The following is a 13,821-nucleotide window of genomic DNA, read 5'->3' as shown; positions in this document are numbered from 1 at the left end:
GGGTTTTAGTTGGGGCCTGCAGGATCTTTCTTTGCCACAAAGAATTCTGACTGTCCATCCCGGTTCAGCTGCTGCAGCACTCGGGCTTAGCTGCTCTGGGGCACGTGGCAGCCTCCCAGGCCAGGGCTCAGCCTGTGTCCCCTGCATCGTAAGGCAGACCCGTAACCGCTGGGCCCCCGAGGAAGCCCCTTTCCGTCTCGTCGTCGGTCCCTGACTCCATGAGTGGCCAGCTTGCCGTCTGTGCTGTTCAGAGCGCTTCACTTTCTGTTCAGTCCCTTTTCGAGTCTCACTTACTCTCGTCTTCACGGTCTCCCATCTTTCTCTTGACCGTTTCTATGACTTCAATAACACTGCTATTTATAGTGTTTCTGCAATCATTTCACAACTGAAAACCACGGGATTCTGCGTCCACCGCATCTGTCTTCTGACCCACACTCATGGTTTAACATCAGCGTTTCTAACTTGGAATATAAACTCTTTCGGGCACAGCTTTATCTGCGGTAATTGTTAGAACTGGAACTGACATGTGCGTCTCAAACGTGACTCTGTGCCTCCTTCTGCCAGGCACTCTACTCATACCAGCTTTGAGCAAGTTTAAAATTAACTTCTTGAATCCCAGAACACGTGAAGAGTGTAATGCGAATACCTCATCTACATGTACAGACCCACGGCTATAAATTCTCAAGAGAACATCTGCCCCCTCGGGGCACAAGCCAGACAGAGGGGCTTCCAAAACTCCTCGTGCTTGTAAGCAGAGCCTTTCTAGCTCACCCCAGAGTTTCTGGTGCACTGGTCAACTGTCTAGGCAACAATTACATGAGAATGAGGAGGAAGAGAGGGAGGAGAATGAGGACGACAGAGAGGAGGGGAGCATCACGGAGCACATGCTAGGGGCCAGGCGTCCTGCTAGACCCTCACCTGCGTGGATCCCAACACACGACCGAGCCCCGAAGTCCAGCTTATGAGTCAACTCAACCCCTCCCCCTTCTCTTTAAAAGCCAAGCTCCAGCCGGCATTAACCTACGAAACACACCCACCCTCCTCTGCGTTGGCTTCTGCTTCACCAACGTTAAACCTCCACCACTTCCACCTGGTCAAACGAAACTCAAAGTGCTGCGTTTAGCAGATTTAAGGCCCAAGATGTTACTGGAAAAACTAGTAAACTTTCAAATTGATATCTTAGCTGCAAGCCAAGAACCATAAACGTATTATAGAAAGTAAGCAATTCCAGTAAGTGAAAATGCACACTGAGAGTAATCACAGGCTCTGGCTATGCTCAACCGTAACTGCGCGTCTGCTGATCCCCAAGAGGAGGCATGGGGTACACAGGCACACTGAGTCCAGGCCAGACTCTGCTTCATGAGGGTAGAATCCTGCCTACCATGATCACCAATCAATCCCACTGTTTCTCTCAATGTTCCACACCGGAGGGTAGCCACCAAATCTCTTCCATACCTTTATTGTTAAATCACTAACACAACGAGGGAGTCTTTGATGGTATTAATTTATGGAAACTATGCATTCTGACATTAATAGAAAATAACTATTAGCACTATGTTTGAAATACTATTCATATTAACTCATTTAATGTTAATCAGGAGCATGCGTGGTTCAGATAGGGAAAAAAATCAAATGTGAGGTTATCAGAAGTAGGCCAAATGGGAGGTTATCAGAAGTAGGAACCACATATATGAGACTCCTATATATATATATGTCATAGCAGAGACATTACTTTGCTGACAAAAGTCCCTATGGTTAAAGCTATGGTTTTCCCAGTAGTCATGTGTAGAAGGAAAAGTTGGACCATAAAGAAAGCTGAGCGCCTAAGAATTGATGCTTTTGAACTGTGGTGTTAGAGAAGACTCTCGAGAGTCCCTCGGCCTGAGATCAAACCAGTCCATTCTAAAGGAGATCAATCCTGAATATTCATTGGAAGGACTGATGCTGAAGCTGAAACTCCAGTACTTTGACCACCTGATGTGAAGAACTGACTCATCTGAAAACACCCTGATGCTGGGAAAGAATGAAGGTGGGAGAAGGGGACGACAGAGGATGAGACGGTTGGACAGCAGTACCGACTCGGTGGACATGAATTTGAGTAAACTTGGGGAGATAGTGGAAGACAGAGGAGCCTGGTACAATCCAGTCCATGGAGTCAGACATGACTTAACAACTGAACAACAGATGAGAGTATGCTCTATGTAATTAAGGCTTGGGAGAGGAAGGCCTTTCTAAAATCTCCAGTGGGCTCCATTAACACTCAGCCTCACCACCTCCTGGGAGTCCTGACTCTGGCCTGGGTTCTCACCATTGTGCACAACTTACTTAAGACAGCTTTCTCAAATTACCAGTGCCCTCAGAATCCTCACTGCCCAGGCATACCCCTCATGGGAACTAAAAGAGGAAGCCTGCTTCTGTCTACAAAACCCCTAACAGTTGTTGCCCAGGGAGTCATCGTTGCAATAGACACGGTGAAAGAGCTCCTACTGACACAGGCGGGGGCTCAGGAAAGGCCTCCCCATAGATGTGCTTAGTGACCGAAGGAAACAAACTGCAGGTGTTCGTGAGGATTTATCAGAACGCATATTAAACATTACTCTCACTTTACACTGTTTCCCTGTGTTTAATTTATTTCACTCAGTCCTAGATTTTAGAAAGGCAAGAGGAAGGTGCATCAGGAAAAAGAACGGAGAACTTAGGACATTTTAGGAATATCTCAGTTCAGTTCAGTCACTCAGTTGTGTCTGACTCTTTGCGACCCCATGAATCGCAGCACCCCAGGCCTCCCTGTCCATCACCATCTCCCGGAGTTCACTCAGACTCACGTCCATCGAGTCCGTGATGCCATCCAGCCATCTCATCCTCTGTTGTCCCCTTCTCCTCCTGACCCCAATCCCTCCCAGTGTCAGAGTCTTTTCCAATGAGTCAACTCTTCACATGAGGTGGCCGAAGTACTGGAGTTTCAGCTTTAGCATCATTCCTTCCAAAGAAATCCCAGGGCTGATCTCCTTTAGGATGGACTGGTTGGCTCTCCTTGCAGTCCAAGGGACTCTCAAGAGTCTTCTCCAACACCACAGTTCAAAAGCATCAATTCTTTGGCACTCAGCCTTCTTCACAGTCCAACTCTCACATCCATACATGACCACAGGAAAAACCATAGCCTTGACTAGATGGACCTTAGTCGGCAAAGTAATGTCTCTGCTTTTGAATATACTGTCTAGGTTGGTCATAACTTTCCTTCCAAGGAGTAAGCGTCTTTTAATTTCCTGGCTGCAGTCACCATCTGCAGTGATTTTGGAGCCCCCCAAAATAAAGTCTGACACTGTTTCCATTGTTTCCCCATCTATTTGCCATGAAGTGATGGGACCAGATGCCATGATCTTCGTTTTCTGAATTTTGAGCTTTAAGCCAACTTTTTCATTCTCCTCTTTCACTTTCATCAAGTATCTAACTAGAGCTAAATTCTGGGATCAAACTCTAATCCACAGATGGAAAACAGATTTCACTTTGATTGCCATTCTTTAAACACTGCCTGACAAAGAATGCTAAGCCACAACTCGGCTGAGAACTTACACATAACACCCCCATAAAAATACTTAAAATTTTTTTTCAAAAAAATGCACGGAAGATATTTCAGAAATTAATGAGTTTGGTTATTTAAAGGGGCTGAGTAAAGCTGGTGAAAGAAACAGGGGAAGTCATGCCTCTTTAGAGTGTTCCATTTCTGTACATTTGTAAACTTTCGGAGCTACATTAATGCTTTAGGTACTCACAAATTAACCCAACTGTATTAAAAATGAATAGCAAAACCACAGTGAAGAACTAACACAAGATCCTTTTGAACACAGGTATTTTATTATTACCCCACACTAAAGGCAAATATTGAATTCTAGTTAATAGAATTTTTTGCTGTGTGTTTAGATTAGCAATTCTGAAACTGTTCTTATGATTGCGCATATAAGTAGATGCATTTAAGATTTCAGGAGTCATGTTATCCAACACTCTTGAAAGGGGAGTTATAAATAAGGGAAGAGAAATGCTAGAATGAGCCCTATGGTGTGGACATAAGACAGATACAAGGTACAATAAGAGATGATAGACAGACAACGGTGTGTGTGTGTGTGTGTGTGTGTGTGTGTGCGTGTGTGTGCACTCTCAGCAAACAGGGCCTAGAAGCAATGACAACCCAGAGGCATAAACGCATTCAGTACCCACATTTTGGTATCTAAATACTGTTCTCCATAAAAGGAAACCAGAACTCCTTAAAGAAGTTGTTGATTTCAGAGCAGGGCAGAAAAACTGTAAGAGGAGCCTGGAATGCAAAGTCTGTGCCAGAAAGTAGGAAAAGCTTAGAGAGTAAGGGGTGATATTAAAAGGGCAGGGGAGGGACTTCCCGGGAGGTGCAGTGGTTAAGACTCCAAGCTTCTAGCATGGGGTACGGGTTCAGTCCCTATTCAAGGAATGAAGACCCCACATCCTGTACACTATGGCCGAAAGAGAAAAAGGGCGTAGGAGATTGGAGTAGCTCCCACCGAGCAGTTCTGAAATAATCTGAGCATCAAAACACATGATAGTACTGGATTACAAACCATCACATGCAATAAAAATTCATAAAATTACATGAATAAATAAATACGGAAGAAGGGAAAGATCTCCTCTACAGTAGAATGCCACCTGATAAAGGCAGACTAAACGGTGAAGCCACAAAAATTATCATTTCAGAAACATTACAGTAGGCCCTGACTCGGGCAAGAATCATCAACGGATGTTAAAACAAGCACGTAAAATGGTAATAAGGAAAAACACTATTTACCCAGCGCCATAAGGACTTGTAAACTGACAAGCCCAGAGCGCCCCCACAGAAATTAACGTAAAAGGGTTCCAATTGGGTAGCAACCAAGAGCGCCTCTCTGGAGGTGCATGCTCCTAATCCATGCTGCGAAGAAGCCCCACAGATGAACACGCGACACGTCAAACAAGAAGAAAAGCACCACGTATGGAAACCAGTAAAGAAAGGAAACGTAAAACTAAATAAACATGATTAAGACATCAGAATAATTTTTAAAAAAAACACTAAAATGGAACAAAGTACCATACAAATTTCTAGCAAGATTTTGAAAGAATCCAATATAATTTCTAGAAAAAAAATTTAGTCATTAAAAAGGACAAGCTAAGAAGCAGATTTTAAAGAGATAAGAAGAGAATTAGTATTCTATTAGAAAGACAAAGGAAATTACCCAAAATGACATTGATCAAATCAGAGAGGTAGGATATATGAAAGTTAAGAGACACAGATTATCAAGAGAGACTATCTATGATGAATATAATCTGAATACAGACAGACAAAGAGAGAAAAGAGAAAGAAATCGATAATTAAGAAAAAGAATATTGGAAGAACTAAATGTTGTGAAATTTCCAGAATTAGTGAAAGTTATAAATCCAGACTATGGAAGCACAAATAAATCTACAACTAGACTTACTGTAATAAAACAACCAAACTCCAAAGACAAAGAACAGAAAGGCTGAAAAGCGTCTGTGGAGAAAAGAGAGCACCTGAGCACTGGACCATCGATAGCCTTGTCATGACAAGAGCCAAAAGACAGTGAGGCGTCCTCCAAATGACCAGAAACCACTCTCAGACTGGCACCCAGCCAGGCCTGCAAAATTGGGTGCGGGCTGAACATGTTTTTGTGTGAATAAAATTAAGTTTACTCCCACAGGTCTTCTCTAAAGGAAACTGACCACATAGAGAAAGCCTGAGATACCGGACGGAATAACAAGCCAAGAAATTTATAAACGTGGGTGCCGGACAGATAAAGACCATTAAAATTATGGTTGTTATAATACCTTTATAAGGCAAAAAATGTTGAAATTAACATATTTATAGACTACATTGAGAATGTATTCTCAAGAAGACAGGGAATGGTTAAAAAGAAAGAAACAGAGAGAGAAAAGAAAAGCAAAAAGCACATTTAAACAATAAAAAAAAAGTCTGAACAAATTTAAAAAAAATATTCCTACCACAAGGCAATTGTTAGATACGAATAGCAAATACATTATCTTTTTAAAATAACTCCATATGTTTAGAAATTAAATATTTATAAAAAACCTCTGAATCAAAATAGAAAGTCTAGCAGAAATCAGAAATTATGTAGCATGAGCTACATAAAAATAATACTACATAGCAAAGCCCACGTGATACAGCTGAAGCAGTGCCTGGATATCTGTAGTCTTAAAATGCACACAATAAAAAGGAGGAATATAGAAGATTAATGAGATAAGCTCTCAATTCCGGAAGTGGTAAGAGAGAAATATAATAAGGAAAGAAGCAACTATTACCTATAAAAACATAAGATAAAAAGACACCACAGACAGATGAACAAGATGAAGACAGGCACACATAACTGAATATTCAAACCCAGGCGCATATTCGAGAGAAATTCTACCACCTGTGAAAAAGGTGACATAAGTAAGAATTTCTACATCAATTTTGTAACAGCAAAATATTGGGGACATCAAGACATAAGAGTTAAATATATTGGGTTATTTTTATACAATGGAGTTCTATATAACAAAGATGAATAAATTGCCTCTATATAAGTCAACATATGGATAACTCAAAAAAAAAATCTAATATTCTGTGGAGAAAAAAAGTAAGTTGCAAAAGTATATTTTGATTACATGTATACAAAATTTAAAATATAAATGCATGATTAAAATATGGTTTCAGGATTCATATATTTCTGTAATGAAATGATAAAGACATATTAAAATAATAAACACTGAATTCAAACAGTGGTGGCCTCTTAGAATGGAGAAAAGGAATATACAGGATATACAAGGAGCTCCAACTCTACTGTTTATACTTGCTTTCTTAACTTGACAAAGTTGTTTATCACTCATTTTTATACTTTTTATATATCTGATATGAAAAAAGTGAAAGGGTTAGTCTCTCAGTCTCGTTCGGCTCTTTGTGACCCCATGGACTGTAGCCCGCCAGGCTCCTCTGTCCCTGGGATTCTCCAGGCAAGAGTACTGGAGTGGGTTGCCATTCCCTTCTCCAGGGGATCTTCCTGACCCGGGGATTGAATCCAGGGCTCCTGCACTGAAGGCAGATTCTTTACCGTCTGAGTCACCAGGGAAGCCCCATATGTCTTGATATATTCAAAAACTTACAAACACACTGCAAAAAAATACATACTTCTAAAATGAAGTTGCAGGGTTAAAGGATAGGCAAATTGTATATTTTTGATAGAGTTCACCAAACAGACACAACTTTGTCAATAACTTATTCTTAAAATATACATAAATCTATAAATTATTAGGAGAAAAATAGGAAAACATTGAAATGATTTCAAATGTTGGAAGGAATGTATGTTTTAAGAATAAATTATTGAAAAAACTGTCTGGTAGCCTCTAACCAAGATGTAAAATTTGCCTATCCTTTAACCCTGAAACTAATTTTCAGAGTATGTATTTTTTGCAGTGTGTGTGGAAATGTTGAAAATTAGGGTGAGCTGTCAGATGAAGAAGGAGGGAAGGCAGGAGGTCACCAGACTGAGGGGTCCTGAAGGTCCTGTTAGGGTCTGGCCTGCATCTGAGGTCACTGAAGCCAGAAAGGGGTTCAAGGTATGTGGGCCGGGGAGGTGGGTGCAGAGGGGGGCCCGGCAGGGTTGGGGGTGAAATACGGAGTTGGATTTGTTTTGCAAGGATTGCTCTAACCTCTGGGCAGAGAGCAAATTGAGATCTTGTTAAATGCTATGCACCAGGAAAGAAAGGGGATCTCAGCTGCGTACTGGCCATAGACCTGGAAAGAAACGAACAGACTCTGCCGGTATTTCAGTAGAAAATGCCTTCACTAGGACTTAGTGGTGTATTAAATACGGGAAAGCAAGGGAGAGGGGAGGGCTGACAGTTGGTTCACAGGAGATCCGCGCTCCTCTGAGGCAGCAGGGCGGAGAACGCACAGCGCCTGCGCTCTGCGGACAGCCCACCCTCCCCAACAAGCAAACAGAAATGAGATCTGACCTTCCTCCGGTACAGATGGTTTATTCTCGCTTCCTTTGTCCACAACTTTGACTCTGGGTTTTGGCTCCTTTCTTTTTTCTAAATCTTTAACTGGAAGAAAAGTAAAAATACAGCAATATGTTAGGTTAAAATCTAAAAGAAAACATTCAATGAGCTTTTACTAAACTCCTTGCAAGTATTAAGAGCTTTAAGTAGAAATTAGCTACATGGTAGAATCTCATTCTAGAAGACTGGAGCTGCTTTTCTTTTCAATCTGTCATGGGAAAGCGTAGAAGTCACTTACAGATTTACTCGGTCAAGTATTCACTATGTGCAGATGTATCAAATTTAATCCTACACAACATAAAATCGCAAGATTAGCCCCATTTCAGACATGATGGAATGAAGGACCAGCAGGCTAAGGAGCTAAAACATATCTATAAAATCAGAAAGTGTTGGCATAGGGTTTAAGCCATGTCTTCAGATTTCTAGGAGGCCTGGGAGTGGCCCCTGTTCTAGAAAGGTCTTAGCCACATATACCCTCATTTGAAGTTGGTCTATCTGCAATAAAAGATGGAAACTCCGTAAAGATTTTCTTTCAAACTTAAAAAAAAAAATTCCCTACTAATAAAAAGTAGTACTTGTTCATTACTTCTATTATGAAAAATTCAGGACCCAGAATGGCCCTTGGGCCTTGGGTACATTCAATCCAATCTACCCCTCTAGCTTTACTTCTCTCCATAGCAGCTTTCCCGCTGCAGTTTGGCGCCTTAAGTTATTTGTTAGTTAGTATTAGTTGCCTGTCCATGTCTGACTTTTTACAACCCTGTGGACTACAGCCCAGGCCCCTCTGTCCATGGAATTCTCCAGACAAGAATACTGGAGTGGGTAGTCATTCCCTTCTCCAGGGATCTTCCCAACCCAGGGATCGAACCCAGCTCTCCCGCGTTGCAGGCGGATTCTGTATGGTCTGAGCCACCAGGGAAGCCTCTGAGTCACCACTTAATGGCAACAGAAATGCCCTGTGAAATGGAGGAAGCGATCTCACGGCAAGACATTCCACTTAATCACTGCCTTCACTTCATGGGGATCAGCAAACTTGTTGGAAGGTGAGCTCTGCAGGGTAAGCAGTGGTTTCCTCTGAACCATCCTTCCTGCCTTCTCCAGGCTTACTCCATGAATCCCACCTCATCATCTCTTCCTCCTCTTCTTTCTGTTGGCTTCCCGCCGCTAAAAAGACTTGAGACTTACCACCTGCCAATGATTCCTTCCCTTAGAAGCCTTTCTTGGCTTTCTGGTACTTGAGATTAAATTCCACAACTAAAAATCATAATAAATACAAGCTGCCTTAATCCTTCTATTTCCACTGACGTTCTAATTTTCTAAATCCATTTTTTAGACTTCATCTTCTGATTTCTTTATAAGGGTTAACCACTTTGTAACACCCCTTCCTTTAAATTCTTTTCTTTCTCAATTTTTACAAAAGCCTTATCCTGGGTTTTTTCATGTTCCTTTCAGCCCCCGTTTACATTCTCATTCTTTGGAACATTTTTCTGCTTCCATTCCTGAAACAGAATCATAAACAACATTTGCCTCATATCTCTGCATACCCCACCTACAATTTTATCTCCCCTCTCCTTGGATGACTTCCAAATCCACATCTTCAACCCCACCCACACATAGGCCATGACCTCAGACGGCTTACATTCCCTAAAAGAAAATAAGTCTGCAACTCTGATAGGAGGAGAGTTGTGCTAAAGTAGAAATAGGTCTGGGAAAGAAAAATTGCAAAAGTGGAGACTCTGGGAAATTTCACCAGGAAGGTGACATTTGGGCCAAACTTTGAAATATGAGCAAGATTTTGCAGGCAGAGATTAACAAAATTAGTTCCAAAGAGAAAAATAGTGGCCAAAAAAATGTTTGCCAAAATAGGCCAAAATCCATTCTACAGATGAACAAGGGGGAAAAGAAGCAATAAGTCATTTTGAATTGGGTTATTAGGTCACACATAAGGTGTAACACTTGGGTCACACCAAGCTGCTCAGGGAGGAGGCGAACGCACTTAGAAACCAGACCGTCAAGAGCAAAGCAGGATTGATCGTAAGAACAACCAACGTGCCCCACTGCGTGCTGACAGGAATGAATGCAGAGTGACGGGCACAAATCATCTCCCCGTCGGCAGGAGTCGCTAAACTACTTCAACTACTTAAAGGCCCAAATACACGCACCTGATTCGGAATCCTGACAGTTCAGACATGCCTCTTTGTCTTCAAAATCCAAAGACTGTTACTTATTTTCCCTGGGTATCAGACGACTGACTTATGAAGAACTTGAATCCCTACACTAATTTCAAACCCACATCCACAGGGCTTTTCTGGACTCTCACCTTCCTGGACCCAAGCATGAAAGGATTCCAAGGAGGAGGCCAGCGTTTGGCTCCCCGTCACAGGGAGCCAACACATAACTGAAATGCAAAGTGGAAAAGGAAGCCTTCCAAACAAAGTTATTTTAATTTCATCCTATAAAATGTTATTTGGGAAGAACTAACTCTCTATGGAGAAGGCAATGGCACCCCACTCCAGTCCTCTTGCCTGGAAAATCCCATGGACAGAGGAGCCTGGTGGGCTGCAGTCCATGGGGTCGCTAAGAGTCGGACACGACTGAGCGACTGCACTTTCACTTTTCACTTTCGTGCGTTGGAGAAGGAAATGGCAACCCACTCCAGTGTTCTTGCCTGGAGAATCCCAGGGGCGGGGAAGTCTGGTGGGCTGCCGTCTATGGGGTCGCACAGAGTCTGACACGACTGAAGCAACTTAGGAGCAGCAGCAGCAAGCTCTCTATATTGCCGATAAAAATAACAGAGCTGGAAAAAAAAAATATATATATGCCCGTATGTGTGCTAAGTCACTTTAGTTGTATCCAACTCTTTGCAACCCCGTGGACTGCAGCCTGTCAAGCTCCTCTGTCCATGGGATTTTCCAGGTGAGAGTACTGGAGTGGGTGCCATTTCCTTCCCCAGGGGATCTTCCCGACCCAGGGATCGAACCCGCAACTCACGTCTCCTGCATTGGTAGGCGGGCTCTTTACCACTGGCACCACCTGGGAAGCAGGCTCCCACCCAAGTATATATATATCTATGCTTCATATAATTTATCTAACTAAGCAACTAGACGGTTTCACTAAGATTATTTCAGCAGAGCTAAGCAAGCTGAAAGCAAATGCATTTCCTTTTAAATGTTCTGAGGAAACAGCTATCAACAAAGGTTTTTAAGGCTGCTTATATGCTGCCGTCTATGGGGTCGCACAGAGTCGGACACGACTGAAGCAACTTATCAGCAGCGGCAGCATGCTTCTTATGCTGCTAAGTCAGTGGAATATCTGCCATCATCAATCGTTCTCAACCTTAAGACTAAAGTGAAATGGATCGTTTCTCTTTGTCCTTTTTCCTGCTTCTCACAAACGTTAAGGAAAGTTATTTCCCTTACTCACGCTGGAATGTCAGGCCAGAGACTGAAGCACAGTGCCAATAAAATGAGACAGAGGCTGATTTATAGTGAAAATAACACGAAACTCTTTCCCAGAGCTTTCAGACATGTGAACCTCAAAAGAATGTAACATTTTAAGACAGCTGTATGTCCTGCTGACAGGTGGATTGGCCAAATGTCTTTGTTCAGAAGTTTCAAGAAGTAGCAGGTTAATAGAGTTTTTTTTTTTTTTAAGAAAAAAATCACAAAATACAACTTATAAAATGTTATTTAGAAGAGAAAGAAGAAAAGGAAGGGGGGACAGAAAAATCCACAAAGAACACTGATGAGCATAGAGTCCTAGAACCCACGGGCTCCGGGTTTGTGGATTAACCCTTTACAAAGCTACTGTGAGTTGAACATTGCTCATTATTAGAGAAACACAAATCAAAACTACAGTGAGGTATCACCTCACACTGCTCAGAATGGCCCTCATCAAAAAGTCTACAAACAATAAATGCTGGAGAGGAAGTGGAGAAAAGGGGACCATCCTGCTCTGTTGGTAGGAATGTGAATGGATACAGCCACCACGGAGAACAGTATGGAGATTCTTCTTTAAACACTAGGAATTATATGACCTGGCAATCCTGCTACTGGGCATACATCCTAAGGAAACCATAGTTCAAACAGACACATGCACCCCGGTGTTCACTGCAGCACAATTGCCAATAGCTAGCACATGCAGGCAACCTCAATGTTCATCGGCAGGCGAATGGATAAAGAAGTCATGGTACAAATATATACAATGGAATATCACTCAGCTATAAAAAGGAACACATTTGAGTCAGTTTTAGTGAGGTGGATGAACCTACAACCTGTTTTACAAAGTGAACTGAGTCAGAAAGAGAAAAATATTGAACATTAACACATATATGGAACCTAGAAAAACTTTTCTGCTGAACCTATTTGCAGTGGCAAGCATGGAGCTGCAGACACAGAGTACGGACGTGTGGACACAGTAGGGGAAGGAGAGGGTGAGACAGATTGAGAGAACAGCATCAAAACGCATGCATCCCCACACCTAACACAGCTGGGAAGCGGCGTGTGACCCGGGGAGCTCCACCCGGCGCTCCGTGACCACGCAGAAGGGTGGGACGGGCTGGGCGTGGGAGGGAGGTTCACAGGGGGACGTGTGTGTTCTTACAGCTGACGCACATCGCTGCACGGCAGAAACCGACACAACATCACAAAGCAATTATCCTCCAATTAAACCAAATTAAAAAATAAGCTACTGTTTCCTGACATGCTGTCTGGGATTTACATCAAAATCATATGAGAGAGGGGGCTGTCAGGGTATAGATTGACAAGACTGACCATGAATGGTTAGTTGTTGAAGCCACTGATGGGTATTCAGGGGTTGGTTTTACAATTCTGTCAATTTTTTAAGTTTAAAATTGTACTTAATGTTGAGTTGGGGGGTTTTTAAGGAGTCTGTCTGAACAATGAAGTAACACAGGAAGTTAACCAGGACCGACCTCTCCTGTTCACGTGCATGACACACAGAACTCTGCCCACAAATCAGACAAGACGCCTCCAGGAAGAGGGGGCTGCTGCGATCTCTGGTCCCTAGACTATAAGGTCCCCGGGGGCAGGGACGTGTCGTGTTCCCAGTGCCTAGAATAGGGCCTGGCACTTAGTAGCCATGCAATATACACTTAAGTGACAAAAAAAAAAAAATTTAGTGAAAATTTAGTAAATTTAGTGAATGAATGAACATCTCCTGAAAGGCAAAAGAATCAGGACCTCTGCGGATAACTTTTAAATTCAACATAAGGAAAAGCTTCCTAAGAGAACAGGGCCATCGTGGATGGGGCCGCCTCAGAGCGTTCCCCTCTGCTTAGAGTGTCTCCGGATGCAAGTGCTTTGACCAACTCAGTATCTGAGAACTGACTCAGGTATGAAGACATCGCCCATCCACTCTCTTTCCAGCCCACTCCTGCAGCAGAGACAGCACCTTCTTCCACAGAGTCCTAAAAGCGTTTCTGGAGTAGCTATTATGTACTGGGTAGATGTCATGTCTAGATAAGGCTCAGGGACAGTGTCAGGGGGAGGATTTAAAAACCAGCACTTAAGGGATTACGGTTTTCTCTGGGTGATCCGCCCAGGAGTGGGACTGCTGAGTCGTACAGTAGGTCCATTTTTAATTTTTTAAGGCACTTCCATACCGAAACCATAACTCCTCAAGACACATCACGTCACTGTTCACTGCAGCACGACGGACAGGAGCCAGGACACGAAAGCGACCTACACGTCCATCAACAGAGGAACGGACGGAGGGAGGTGCGGCACA

General features: G+C 42.8%; 1 protein-coding gene across 5 annotated transcripts in view; it reads right to left on the bottom strand.

Annotated features, from left to right (window-relative positions):
* COL14A1 (collagen type XIV alpha 1 chain) overlaps positions 1 to 13,821 on the bottom strand; it is a 222,187-nt gene that overhangs the window by 182,690 nt on the left and 25,676 nt on the right. For all 5 annotated transcript variants that reach the window (XR_005724651.1, XR_005724650.1, XM_040261792.1 and 2 more), the window contains exon 5: positions 8,029 to 8,118. Coding sequence is in view for 3 of the 5 variants with exons in the window: in XM_040261792.1 (XP_040117726.1) it covers positions 8,029 to 8,118 (90 nt within the window). In the remaining 2 variants the exon portion in view is untranslated. The remainder of the gene's footprint in view (positions 1 to 8,028; positions 8,119 to 13,821) is intronic.

This window comes from Oryx dammah, unplaced genomic scaffold, assembly GCF_014754425.2.
Source record: "Oryx dammah isolate SB20612 unplaced genomic scaffold, SCBI_Odam_1.1 HiC_scaffold_19, whole genome shotgun sequence".
In the NCBI taxonomy this organism is placed as follows: domain Eukaryota; kingdom Metazoa; phylum Chordata; class Mammalia; order Artiodactyla; family Bovidae; genus Oryx; species Oryx dammah.
The sequence above is the reverse complement of the archived record's forward strand: the minus strand, read 5'-3'. Positions and strand labels throughout refer to the sequence as shown.